General features: G+C 53.0%; 3 protein-coding genes across 3 annotated transcripts; all 3 read right to left on the bottom strand.

The window, feature by feature from the left end:
• Nucleotides 1-77: 77 nt before the first annotated feature.
• On the bottom strand, nt 78-2,441 carry TGAM01_v210335 (hypothetical protein; the record flags this gene model as incomplete). The annotated part of the gene is made up of 1 exon (XM_018810749.1): nt 78-2,441. One exon carries the CDS (start codon nt 2,439-2,441, stop codon nt 78-80), a length of 2,364 nt encoding a protein of 787 aa, XP_018656032.1.
• A 1,346-nt stretch (nt 2,442-3,787) lies between these two features.
• On the bottom strand, nt 3,788-6,213 carry TGAM01_v210336 (hypothetical protein; the record flags this gene model as incomplete). Its single annotated transcript, XM_024550771.1, has 3 exons — nt 3,788-5,712; nt 5,780-6,044; nt 6,106-6,213. 3 exons carry the CDS (start codon nt 6,211-6,213, stop codon nt 3,788-3,790), a joined length of 2,298 nt encoding a protein of 765 aa, XP_024404494.1.
• A 2,321-nt stretch (nt 6,214-8,534) lies between these two features.
• On the bottom strand, nt 8,535-11,454 carry TGAM01_v210337 (hypothetical protein; the record flags this gene model as incomplete). The annotated part of the gene is made up of 7 exons (XM_024550772.1): nt 8,535-9,006; nt 9,075-9,184; nt 9,243-10,250; nt 10,304-10,436; nt 10,507-10,695; nt 10,811-11,379; nt 11,425-11,454. The coding sequence occupies 7 exons, from the start codon at nt 11,452-11,454 to the stop codon at nt 8,535-8,537; spliced, it is 2,511 nt and encodes an 836-aa protein (XP_024404495.1).
• Nucleotides 11,455-13,390: the final 1,936 nt, after the last annotated feature.

Here is a 13,390-nt window from a genome sequence, read left to right on the forward strand (position 1 = left end):
AACGCTCAATATGTATGTATCGTATCTATTCTATACAGTAGGGGTATCAACAACAGCATCAAAAAGCAGCATGACATTCACTTCCCATTCGGCCCCTTCACAGTCACCCCATTCGCACTCCCCCAGACACTATCTGTCACCCTTGCAGGCACTTTCCGCCCCTTCAGCCTCTGATCAACCAGCCACGTCCCAACCACAAACTCCGCCCTGCTCAGCATCCCCATCCTGCTCCGGTCCACCAGGTCGTATATCTCGGCCAGCTCATCCAGCGGCAGCCTCGAGCGTTTCCACACCTCCCTCACCACCACGTTTGCCACGCACTGCGAGACGTCTCTGTCCAGATTGCTGCTGATGCTCGTGGCGGGACTCATCAGCCGCGTGTCCGTCAGCATGATGCCGCGATTCGACGCCCACAGCGCCTCGTAGCGTTTCCTCTCTCGCGGCCTAATCTCTTCCCGCCACTTCTTCCTCGATCCCTCGTGGTGCGCATGCTTGCCTTTTCTCAGCAGGGCCCGATGCCCCTTCTTGTGAGAATCCTCCTCATCGTCAGATACCTGGTGAGGATTCCGCAGCGTATGCAACAATCGAGGCGACTTTTGCCGTTTCGGCACCGGAGGAGGAGCCAGTTTCGAACCGGTATGATGCGGCGTTAGGCGAGACGAGGCGAGCGATCCGGCCATGATGGCATCGGTAAGATTGTCTAGCGGCGTATGGCCCGGCGTCGCAGTGCCGAGCGACGGCGCGCTCACCATGGAGTGTCTCCTAGACAGGAACATAGAAGAAGGGCGAGAGGACCCTGAATGCTGGGGAGACACAGACTGCCCCGTCCGCATTGCAGAAGCTATAGAAGCCCGCGACTGGTTCGCCGCCGCCGCATCTAAATGATGGCTATAAGACCTGCCTCGTAACTTAGGCTCATCACTGCCTGTACGTTTATGGCCATTGCCCCTCGGCTTCGGCGGTGTAGGAGGTCGTTTCACCACTAAGACATCTTGCCGTTTCTTTGGCGGATCCGGCGAAGGTGATGCTAGAGCAACATGTATAGACGGGTTCAGTGTCAAGTGCGGAGAGGCCATGGGACTCAACGGAGTCTTGGTCACCCGCGTCGGCTGCGGGGACACGACCTCAGCGACAGTCCTGCTCATAAGAGGTTTGAGAGGCGGAGGCGTAGAGGGATGGATCGCTCGCGGCGGTGATGTCGTAGTTTCTGATCGTGGATGCGAGCTCGTGGGGTTGGGTTTGTGCTGTGGTAAAGGAGCTGGTGCTGGTGCTGATGTTGATGTTGATGTTGATGTATGCGTTGTAGCAGCTGCTGGAGTCATGGGCCTTTGGGGCGGAGTGGCAGCTTTGTTCTCTTTCAATTTGGTTGTTGTAGGCTGTTCGGATTGACGATTACTATTATCATTGGACTCCCGTTGTTGTTTCTGCGCAGTTTGCAACCCCAAGCTCTCTCGCTGATCAATCCGCTGCCCAGGTCCCGACACCTCCGCCGCCGCCGTCATTGACTTTCCGTCCCCTCCCGGAGCTGTCTCAGCCATCGGGTCTCGGCGCGTCCTGGTCGCGGGAGGAGGCGTCGGCGGCGGCGCCCGCGTATCTCGCTTGACCACCGCGGGCGTCTTCTTTGGCTTCTTGACTTTCTTCTGCTGCGGCTGATCGCTGGCCGTCACCACCGTCACTGCCGGCCTGAGCTTGATCTTGTCTTCAGCTCCAGCACCGCTGACGACGGACTCTGGCGGCGAAGGACCCTTTCCATTCCCTCGCTCAAACATCGATATCAACGATCCTGCAGAAGCCAACGGCCCCGAATCCACAACCTCGCTTCCCCCAGCACTGCTCGCAGAGCTCATCGTCCTCACGCTCTCCGCCCTCCTGCCCGCCATCTTCGCCGTATTCGTCCCCGTATTCGTCGCCGCCGGTCTCGTAGGGCTCGCACTCCGACTCGCAGCCAGCGTCGCCGCAATGAGGCTCTGATTCCTGCCATCCATCCGCGCAGCCGCCGGCGCCAGGCCCAGATGCGCAGCTTGAGAGGCAAACGCCGCTGAGGCGCCACCACCTCCGCCGGTATGACGCTGCTGCTGCTGCTGGCCTTCAAGCTGCTGCGGCCTCGAAGCACCTAATCCCACCGCTGATGGCTCCGGTGCCGAGGCTGTCGAAATGGTCCTCCCTGGGACAAGGTGCGCTCGCGTGCCGATCGTGTGATTATTCGAGCCGTTGGCCGCCGCCGTGCCTGTCGATCGAACCGCCTCCGTCGCAGCCGTATAGGCGCCATTGTCTCTCTTGCCCGCGACGACGTGGCTGTGATTTCGCCCCAAGGGCTGTCTCGTCGTCGTCGACGGCTCTTGTTGCTGCCCCTGCTGCTGCTGTTTCTGCTCGAGCTTGTCTCTCTGAAAGGCCAGCGTGGCGCCCCTAATTGCGGCGGAAGCGCTATCTGCGGGCTTCATCACCGAGAAATATCGACACTTGATCGCGGGGCCGGCCACATTTAGAGTGTAAAAGGTGTAAAGAGAAAAAAGGGATCGATGAGAAGCAAAAAGACTTATTCAAAAGACATCATTCCTATGTATAAAAAAAAAAATGCAAAATAAGAATACTTGCTTAAAGAAAAATTGTAAGAAGCTGACGAAAACAAATCCAAAAATAGGAGACAAGCAAGCCAGGCTGCCAGCAAAAGCCAAAAGATAAAAAAGTTCTTCAACACGAATACGTGGAACTGGAAGGATCCCCCAGTCAGCCTGCCTGCCAAGCTCACACCAAAACCAAACAGGGGGACCCGAAACAAACGAGCCTCTTTTTGTTGGGGTCTCTGGTTCCAATGTTCTTTTCTTTGGACAGGTACGGACGGAGCTTCGGTGCTCAGCTGCCGGACGCCCCGACTTTTCCTCTTTCCTGGCGTTTCGTCAACGGCGGGAATGAATGAATGTGACCCTGCAGAAGCGCTAAAGACAAGCCGAGCCCCACGCGATCAGTGCGCATCCACTATAAGTGCCCTGCTGCCAGGGACGCATGCGCTGTGGTTTCGGCGTTCGACCACCTGCTACAACGGGCTGTTGGCTGTTGGCTGATGCTAATGCTGTACGACATCAGGTGAGATTTCAAGGTTGTCTCAGCTCGGCTACCGTTGTCTGAATAAGACCAGCTTCACAGAGACTTTCATTTTCACTTTGACAATCTCAGTTCGAACTTTAAACATTGAAACATCTTTTTCATGCTGCAAAACTGAAAAGGAATAGACACAAAGAGAGAGACAAGAGGCCCCTCAATCAACCAGAGCCATGCAAATACCAAGCACACAAGTAAAAATAAGCAAAATCCAACGCCAGCCATGTCCCTTTTCGCCTTTCCAATCCCAATCCCAATCCCAATCCCATTCCTATTCCCACTCCCTCTTACACCTTGGGAATCTTCCATATAGCCCCAGTCCTTAAAATTGAAAGAAACAACAAAGAAGGAGAAATCAAAAGAGGAAAAAGTACAAACAAAAAGCTCAATGCTCAGCACAGCGCAGATATAACACAGAATGAAACCGAGTCCGGGAACCGGACAAATAGAATGGAGAGAAGCCGCAAACATTGCACCATTGCCTGCCTGCAGAACAGACAATGGCTCCGCAACGCCGTTTGTAGATGGCCCGCATCGTCATAATAAGCTCTTCATTCGACTCGCTGCCAATGTGATCAAAGGCAGCGAGTAGCATAGACACACACATGTCTCATTTACACCATTTTGCAACGTCAACCGTGAGAGAAAAGACGTAGTCAGCGTTGGCGAGAAACAGTACGAGAGGCAATCATGGAAAGCCATCATCGTCTGTCTCTGTCCACTCGCCGCCTCCCGAAACTCGGTTACCGTCTTGATCAATCATCACGGGCGGTGCGTAAGCTGCAGGAACTCCGCGCGTACGCTTCGCCGCGCTGCTAACTGGTCGGTGGCCCTGCTCGGGCTCCATCCGCTTGCTTCGAGAGGACCGAAGATTGGCGTAGTACGAGTCCGACACATCTGGCTCTTCCTCGCTGTAGTCGTCGTATGTCTCCCAGTTCTCAGAACCGGTCACAACGGTTGAGGTAGTCGATGTGCTGGAAGTGAATCTGCTTGAGGCTGTCTGAGGATACCGCGGGACTTCTCGGATCGAAGAGTAGCGGCTTGCGCCTGAATCCTCATCGATGTAGCTGGGCTGGCGACTGTGCGACAAGCTCGACTCACGGCTCATTCTGGACTGTGGCCTCTCATCATAAGCGTCCTCAGGCTCAACCGCACGCACAACGCTGGTGGTTGAGTTTGATCCCATCGACTTATAAGGCTTGAATGGTGATTCCAATGATGCGACGGATCTTAGTTCGCGCATCTTGGGCGGCGGGAGTCTGACGGAGCCGCCCTTACGCAATGCCTCCATGCTCTTCTGGAATTGTGCTCTAGGCCGCTCTGGTGAGTTGCTGCCATCCTTTATCTTGGACAGAGGAGCTCTTGTGCTAGGCTGCCTTGTGGGGCTGCTGGGCACTGCGGTGGATTGCGAAAACATGGGCTGAGACTTGTTGTTTAGGTTGTATACGCTGGCCGTAGGAGTTTTTGTCATTGAGCGAGGCGGTTGGGAGGCCTTGGTGGTGGTGGAAGGCCTGATTGCCGAAGATGAGACTGATTTCACCAGTGCCTTGGTCGCTGACGGAGGGGGGCCTGCCGGAGTCCTGGATCGGGTTTGAGTTGGTTTCTTTGAGTCTTCAGCATCTAGCTCGTCGAGGTATCGCTCGCCAAACACCAAGTACGGTCTATCGTACTCGTCTTCCCATTGCTCGAGTGCTTTGCGAACGTCAGCCGTCACCTTGGGCAGCTCCTTGGCGATGCGCTTGCGCATCTTTTCCTCGCGAAGCAGCTTTCCAGGATCGCGCTTCTCGCCCTTCTGGCCGCGCAACATAAGACGAGAGGCATCCTGGCTGGCTGCGAGAAGCTCGTCTCGGTCCTTAATCAGAGACTTGTGCTTAGCAACGAGGTCGAGGATCGGCGCGCGCTGCTCTTTCAGTGTCTCCAAGCGAGCAATCTCGCGTTCATGAGCCTCCAGTAGCGCATCACTGTAAACGTCCGAAAAGGCTGGAGTAAACTCGAGCATGTCATCGTCCGAAAAGTACAGGACATCCCACAGTTCTTGGAGCTTGACGCGCGCGTCCTCAATGAAGATGTGCATATTCTTCCGCTTTACCACATTCAATCGCTCCAGCTCGTCTTCAAACTCGTTAATTTGGCGGATTCCGCAGCCTCTGTTCTCGTTGAGGAAGGCCTTGGTCTCCTCCTCATCAATCTGAAGTTTCTCCCAGAGGTTCTCGACTGTAGCCTTGAGGTCGCGTAGCTTCTTTTCGCGACTCTTCTTCTCATCCGTTAATTTATCGAGCCTGGCTTGCAGTCGCTGGATATCTTCCTGGTGGAGGCCGAGTTGCTCAGGGGCTTCGCGGTAATACTTGATGATGGCTGTATCTTGCTGGGCTTGGGGAACACCAAGCTCGGCCCACAGCTGGATGATTTCGTCACCCAATGTTTCCACCGTCGTAAGCCGGCGAGTATACTCTTCATACACTCGCGTAAACTCTGCGTCAAGGCGGGTGACATATGATGGTGACAGATCAAACGTTAGGGGGATAGATTGGCTGGGACCGGTGGGAGGGAGGGCAATCTTGACAAATGAGGGCTCCAGGTGCGATGAGTATGATTCGAGGGCTTCAACGAGCTCTGCAGCAGTAAATGTTAGCACTAATGTCTGAAAGCCAGCTGGTTTGCCGATGCGGATTCCACCCACTCTTGACTTGTTCAAATCGCTCCTTGTGCTTCTTCTGTACCTGCCCGTGCTTCTCCTTGAGCCTTTGCAGGCAAGGGATCAGAGGATACGAAAGCTTCAGTTCGTCGCTGGTCGAGTTCTTACGCCGTGGCCTGGAGTCGTCCATGGAGGCTTCCATCTGTCGGATTGCGGTGACGGTCTTCTTGGCTTCGTCAATCATGTCCTTCTTCTCCTTTGTCACCGTGCGCAGGTGGTTGTTGAGCGCTTCCGACAGAGCTTGGAACAGCTGCAGCGCCAGTTCAGTCAGCATCGCCATTGGCGAATTAGTTTGAAGGGGACAATCGCACCTCTGCCTCCCGCGCCTCGCGCTCATGGTCGGGCACACCGATTTCGTCAAAGATGCCGTGCAGCTGGTCAATGCTGCTGTTGACCTGCTTGGAGAGGCTGGAGTTCATGGCGAACAAGATCAGCCACCCCAGGCGGCGTGAATGCTGCTAAAGGTACTTCTGCGGTGAAAGGCTGGGAGTCCCCAGAGCCTCGGTGGCGCTCGGCGTCGAGCAACTGGTTCTGGCGGTGATGGAGGAAAAGAGCTGCCTGGCAAAGCGTCTGTGGGCGACAAGGAAGAGCGCGGGGCTCTCCTGGGATCTCGCAGGGGTGTCTGGTAAGGTCTGCAGCTGGGCAGCTTTTTGTGCCTTTCTTGGTAATGCAGAGAGCACCCGGGAGATGGGAAGGACAATGATATCAATGTTAGATAGCGATAAAGAAAAAAGAGTAGTGTTGATCAATCTCGATATGCAAACGAGAGATCCTCAGGCGGCAATGGTAATCCGTTGATAAAGTAAAGTAAAGTGAAGAGTAAATAAAAGGAATAAACTTTTTTTCCTTTAACAAAGCTTCTAGTATAAAGAAAAAGAATAACGAGAGTCGGCGCCGCGTCAAGCCTCGCCTCAATCAATGCAAGCGCTGCAAAGACGATGAAGAAGAAGGGGAAAAGAAAGAAGCGCAAAAAGCGAGACCTGCAGCGGCCATGAGACAGCTTTTGGCTGAAAAACAGATGCGACGCCGGGCCCCAAACGGGTGGCATTTGTACGGCTGAAGAATCCCCACTCTTTAGCCGCCGCGGTGCCGCATCTGAGGGCTGAGCGTTGCCACGGCGACGCGATCGCCTTTTCGAGGCGCCCTGCGAGCGTGCCGCGCCGTGGGAGCGGTTTCAGCTGTTTCCAGGGCGGGGTGAGCGACTTTGCAGTATCTTACAGCATCGTCTCGGCTGAGATCGGGACGATGCCTTGTGTCTCTCTGTCTCTCTCCCTCTGTTTGAATGCGAAATTGGGCAGTCCCTTGTGATTTTACAGCAAATCGAGTGACAAATAATGCCATTCCGAAGAATCACACTCGCCCGTCAATTACACAAAACCGATATACTCGTCGCACAACAGCCCATCAGCCTTCCCTCTGCCATGGCAACCACATCACGAAACACCAAAACTGTAACATGTTTACACGCACCATCTGCATCATCATCTCTAGCCCCGGCGCAACACCTCCATTAGCCTCATGCAAAACATCACGCCGTCTGCCTTGTTTACCTGCATTCGGGATTATGACTGGGCGCAGCAGAAAAAGAACATGGACCAGGGGGGCCCGTAACCCCATGTTTTTAGCGGCGGGCAGGGCTTTTTTGCTCTGGTCTCACACACAAAAGATTCGCCTTGTTTACTGTATCGGCCAGCTCAACCAGGATCAGAAAGACAAGGCCCACGATCTTTTGGACCAATCCACGAGAAATCCTTCGTTGCCCATCGGCTGGTGGAGTCGTGTTACATTGACTCCGTTTTGTAACAGGAGTAAACATGCATTATGCCTCGTTGCGTCATGCTGCAGAGATCTATTGGTGTGAGTTTTAGCGCTCACTCTGGCCATTGTACGAATTAAAAATCAGATATTCGCCTGCCAAGAGGAACAACAGAAAACAGTACTTTATCATTAACATGAGGACAATAAGGAAAAAGGTCAAAAAGAAACATTCTCTCCGATACTGGGAATCGAACCCAGGGCTGCTCGGATCTTCATGAGAGCGAGCGATGTTAGCCACTACACCATATCGGATGATCTTGTTGAAAGCAAGCGCCCTATTTCTAACTGTAAACAGTGCGCCACTCCGGCCCCGCAAATCCCGTCCGCTCCGCGTTAAGAATCCGTCTCACTGTTGATGTATGTAAGTGGGACAGTAAGCTTCAACGACTATTTACTTCTCCATTTTCATGCTTCAATGTTTATTATTTGACTGCATGAGGCTCTTGGAAGCGTTGCCTAGGTAGGCGTTGTTTATGTTTTCACGGAGCCGAAAATCTCACCGCTCATTGCAAAGGCCAAAGTACCACCAGCGGTCGATTTCGTTGCGATAATCGAATGTTCCTCAGAATTCAATAACTGCTGGCAAATCTACAGACCAAAGTCTCGTACTTTTAGAATTATAGCCATGAGCTAGCACTACATGACTGTGTCACAGACCTCAACTTCAAAAGACATAGCACAGTCGCATAAATAGCCGATCACCCGAGCGACGGGCCGGCGGCACTGGCGATGAAGCGACCCAAACACCTAAAACTCCACCGGACTTTATGCCGGTCTCTTTAAAGCAGGCACTATGTGTACTAAGTAAGAATATGTATTACTCCAGAGTGTATGATACGCCTTAAAAACGAATGCCCAGAGGTATCTTGTCCGTAATAATCCCATGCTTGAAAAGCCAATCCACCCATTACTTATATACCAATTATATCGCATCGTTGGACCCCGACCACGACCGCATCGTCATGTCCTCCGGCCCTTCGTCAGGAAGGGGGTCCCCCATGTCCATTATACCATACATATCCCATGATAAAAAGTTTTGCAAATCGTCCAAGTCGAGTGCTTCGCACATTGGCTGCGTCGGGGCGTTTCGCTTGGGGTAGGCTGGAGGCGACAGCTGCGGCAACGCTGTTGGCACCGGCTGCTCATGCTGAAGACCTGACCGTGATGAAGTGAGGACGTCTTGGCTGAGGCCGACAAGCTGCTGCGCCGCATTGTTGCGGTCCCATGCTGCAGCGCCTGGACTTTCGGCAGACCAGCTCAGTCCTCGAACGCCGCTTGCACGATCTGCAGCTCGCCTTGTCGCAATACCTGTTCGTGCGAGCGAGTGAAGGGAGATAGAGGGGAGACTAAACTCAGGTGTAGCGTGTACAGGGCTAACAGAAGTATGATTTGGTCTGTAAGATGTCAGTCAGCAAGACGGCGGTTGGAACTCAGGGATAATAGACTTGAGCTAGGTACTCACTTTTCGCCCTCGTGAGTTTCGGAGCGGACTTCAGATAGCATCCTGCTTACGAGATCATTCTGGCTAGTAGATTGCCGAATCTTGGACAACCATCTATCAATTGTATTTGACTATGACAAACCAGTCAGTATTTGCAGCCCCTTATCAGGATTAGAGACGGAGACTCACCAGTGATTGCGCGATGGGAAACAGAGCAGCCATCATCTTTAGAACCCGACGGTTGCTCTCAACAGCATTGATGGCATCCTCCATCTTTGACTGAGCATCGGGCCTATTGGGGTCGAGCAGACGCGCAACGTAGTACAGCATCACTCTGCTACTATCGTACACAAAGTATGGTAGCAAACTGTCAGATAACAGGTGAGCTCCATGATCGGCAGCTTCGGCCAAAATGTCTGCAATCTGCTGCGCATGGTGATAGCAGTTGGCTTGCGCAGACTGAAGAAAGTCGTGGTGTTCTGGTGGCACAGATAGAGGCTTGGGAAGCTTGAATAAATCCGGCATGGAAATCTTGTAGAGTTCCAAGTAGTTGTGATGGTATGTGCAATGTATCAGAACCAGCGCTCCCAGCTGATTTGAATCCAGTCGAGCATAAATAGTTTCCATGGAGTATTCGACAAATTCTGGCAGCTCCCTTTGCCACAGGCGGAGATCGGCGTCGAGAGCAGCAAATGGTGAGTCGGGGAGCCAAGGAGGAAGATTGGAGTCTAGCTGATTTACATATCTAACGATTCGCTTCCAGAGCGCTACTACTCGGATGTAGTATGCCATGATGCCCATGTTCGCAGATGGCTTTCTCGGCACCACGGACGGCGGTAAGAATTGGAGGACATGGCCCACGCCTAATGTTTCCGTCACCGATGCTATGCGAAGACCGAAGTTTCTCTCATTTGTAGGCAGTTGGATCTTGATGTCATTTTCGCGCAGAAGAGTCAGCTGATCAATACCGCTACCCGCCCACGCATCGAGGACGTAGCACGCCCACATGAGCCTCCGACGACTTTCTCTGGTGACAACCGACGGGGTCGATTCGTTGGAGTCACTGCCAAGAACATCGGGGGATGCTTCGACGTTGATTTTCAGCGCATGGGCCATGCGGACAGCAAGCCCGCTTAACATCAGGGCATTGGAATACTCTCCTTGTCGAAAGTGAAAGTCGTGAAGCAATATGGCCACCTTGTAACAGTGAGTTGGGATCATCATTATCAAATGGTATCGAGTTGACATACCATGAGCCTTTGGACAGAGATCTTTCCAAAATTAGTCAAGACAAGGAATTCGGCTCGCTTGGCCCACTGGTTGCCGGCCAAGCGGATGAAATCAGAGGCTGGCGGGTGGTCATGTTGATTCAACACGTAGAATCTGTAGACAACCTTGTCAGTATGGTTATGAATCGTAATGGCGAATGAGTTAGCTGAGATGGGCCACATACTTTGCCCCATGAGCACAAATGATGTGTAATAGTGCCGACTCATCATCCGAGGTGAAGCCCTTGTCCAGCTGCCGCATGAACGACGGCTTATGCACAAAGGCGAAGCAGCGGATGGGATGGACGTTGGCAAAGTATTGCTCCACGACACGGCGCAAGTTGCGGCCGGTGGGAAGACTTGGTGAGACAAGCCTAGTAAATCATGTCAGCCCCAGTCTCTCTTCTATCATGGCAACCATTAAACAGCCACCAAGGGATTCCTTCTCCTTTACTCTCCGCACATGGCATCGCACAACATTTCACATACCATGACAGAATATCCGACCCCGAAGGCTCGATAGAGGCAACACTCTGCAAGCTCCCCAGGCCCGGGACCTCGCCGGGAATCTGCGGCTCAGCCGATCCGTTGCTGGTTAATGGCGTCGCCAACTGCGGGTTCTCAGCCTCATCGCTGCCCTCGGCAAGCAGAGCGATGGCAGCCAGCTCTCGCGAGTTGCTCCGGCTGCCCTCGGTCCTCGCTCCATGGTCCAGATTACGAGCCCATCGCGGGGCCGAGCCGCCATCGTACACGCACTCGGTCTTCTTGGCGGTGCATCGCGAGCACTTCGGGCGGTCGCCGTTGCACTTTGTCTTGGACAGGCGGCAGCTCTTACACGATCGATAGGTGCGGATCTTGCGCAGCGCCATGGGCGTGTTGCGGCTGGCCGTCAGGCCATTGTCGCCGACGCAGTCGAGCTGGAGGCGCTCGCAGTTGCGACATCCGTTGGGGCGGCCATCACACTTGACCTGCGATGCGCCGAGGCATGGGTTAGGAAGCTGTAGACAGACACAAAGACGCTGGGAGAAGAAGTGGGGGTGGTGATAGTGGTTGATAGGCTGATGGCAGCAGCCTAGCAGCCGCAGTAGTGCTATAAAACTCACCTTGCGCGCTCTGCACACCCGACAGCCCATTGTAGCGAGTGCCGGAATCGCATTTGACACCTGGAGGAAACAAAGCAGATGCACCGCTGCAAAAAGCGCAGACAATCAACAAGGAGAGAGAAGAGAAACAATCCGGCGCAGGGCCCGTCAGAGAACATTATTCACTGCGACAGGCCGGCAGCCTCCAGGGCTGGCTTTTTGGTGCAAAATGGCCTGGCCGAGGGACCGATAGGGCGCTAGTGCGGGTGACGTGCTCGGACGCCTCCAAGACGTTTTCGCCCATGGCCGCCCATGACCGCCCATGACCCCATTGCGCGATCGCCCAGCGGCCCTTTGGCCCTATCAGACGGGGCAGCAATTACGTGTTTTTTGGGGCTGTCGATGAGCGATGAGCAAGCTTTAGGGAGGATTCGTGAGATGCTGTAGAGCTGCTCGCGTGATGCCAGGCTTGGGTGGCAGAAGATGTCCTGACGACTGCCGGAGTTGCTAAACTTCCAGCGAGAGTACCCCGAGGATACACCCAACTGCGCTGTATCTTCCAGCGGCCCGTCGGTGCCGGCTCAAGTACGCCGCATGTACCGCTAATCGCCGGCATGTCAGCTTGAATGCGTCACCTCTAATTTATATGGCGACACTGGCTGAGGAGGAGTAGACGTTATCTGCTTTTGTGATTTACTACATACAATACTGAAACACTGTGTTTCTCACTTCATCGTGCAGTGAAAGTATAGCGTATATACATTTTTTGATGTAGCTGGTGCTTTGACGAGCATCTTGACAGCCCGTCACTGCAGATTCGGATCTAGACACAGCCAATGAGATGTTATACGATCGTTGCACAGAAACTCAACTCAAGCAGATTCAAGGCCAAAGCTTCAAAATTGAAACTCACAGACAACTCATTAAATCTCGCTCTTCATCATTCCGAACCCCGAACACTCATAACGACATCTTTCATTTCCTGATGCAATCATGCACTGAAACACCACGGCGGCTCCAATGGATACATCCAACCGTCCTTTCCCCCACCCTCCACGCCAGTCTTCCAGCGAATCGCCTGCCATGCATGAACCCTAATTGGCAAGCCAGAGGGTCCCTAGCACGTACGTAACACCTGTAAATGCTGCCGAAAAGCCAAGTCTTTTAGCTTATGATCTTCGTTGCATCGCTCTCCAGCGTTTATCTCGATACTGGCATGGAGCTCCATCTATAACTATGGACGCACATCTGGGGATAAATACGTCATCTCTCTGAATGCTGCATCATACCACTTCGTAACACAGTCATATGCTCCTTGAGCTCTAACTCGCTTATGGCTCGTCTGAGTAGATGGCACATGTAAGCAGCTTCTCGGGTGCGGGAAGCTCAGACTACTTACTACCTGTACATGTACCCCGGAACAGCCTCCTTTCTGGATTACTCACCACAAACACAGGAAAAGCTCACCAGAGCCAACGTTATAATTTTTAATACATACACAAGCGCACATGAACTGCTCAACACCTTGTATCGTGATGAGCTGTAATTGTCGCGACTCAGGTCATAATAACGGGTGTCCGATGTTCCGCCAATTAGCCCGGAGCTTCGGAGATGTCGGCCGATAGCCCGTCAACTGCCCACGAATCTGGAATAACTACAGGTACGTAAATATCGACAAGACTGGCTCGAAATTTGTAGGGACTGCTCCGTGATACGAAGTAAAAACTCCTAGTACTTTAGTATGATAGACAATTGATATATAATGCCAATCGCGTATTGGCTAACAAAATGCCAAATGAACTCATGCTTTTGCTGCAACGAAGCTTCTACCCGCCGGACGGCCGCTGTCACATCCACTCCGACATCCGAAATTGTCTGATTCAAGAGCCAACAAATATAAACAAAAAAAGGTGTATGCATTTTTACAACTATTTACCAACGCCCAGCCTATCTAAACGGGCCGTCCATTTTTTTACATTATCCGCAT

The sequence above is a fragment of the Trichoderma gamsii genome (genome assembly GCF_001481775.2).
Source record: "Trichoderma gamsii strain T6085 chromosome Unknown Scaffold_60.2, whole genome shotgun sequence".
Classification (NCBI taxonomy): domain Eukaryota; kingdom Fungi; phylum Ascomycota; class Sordariomycetes; order Hypocreales; family Hypocreaceae; genus Trichoderma; species Trichoderma gamsii.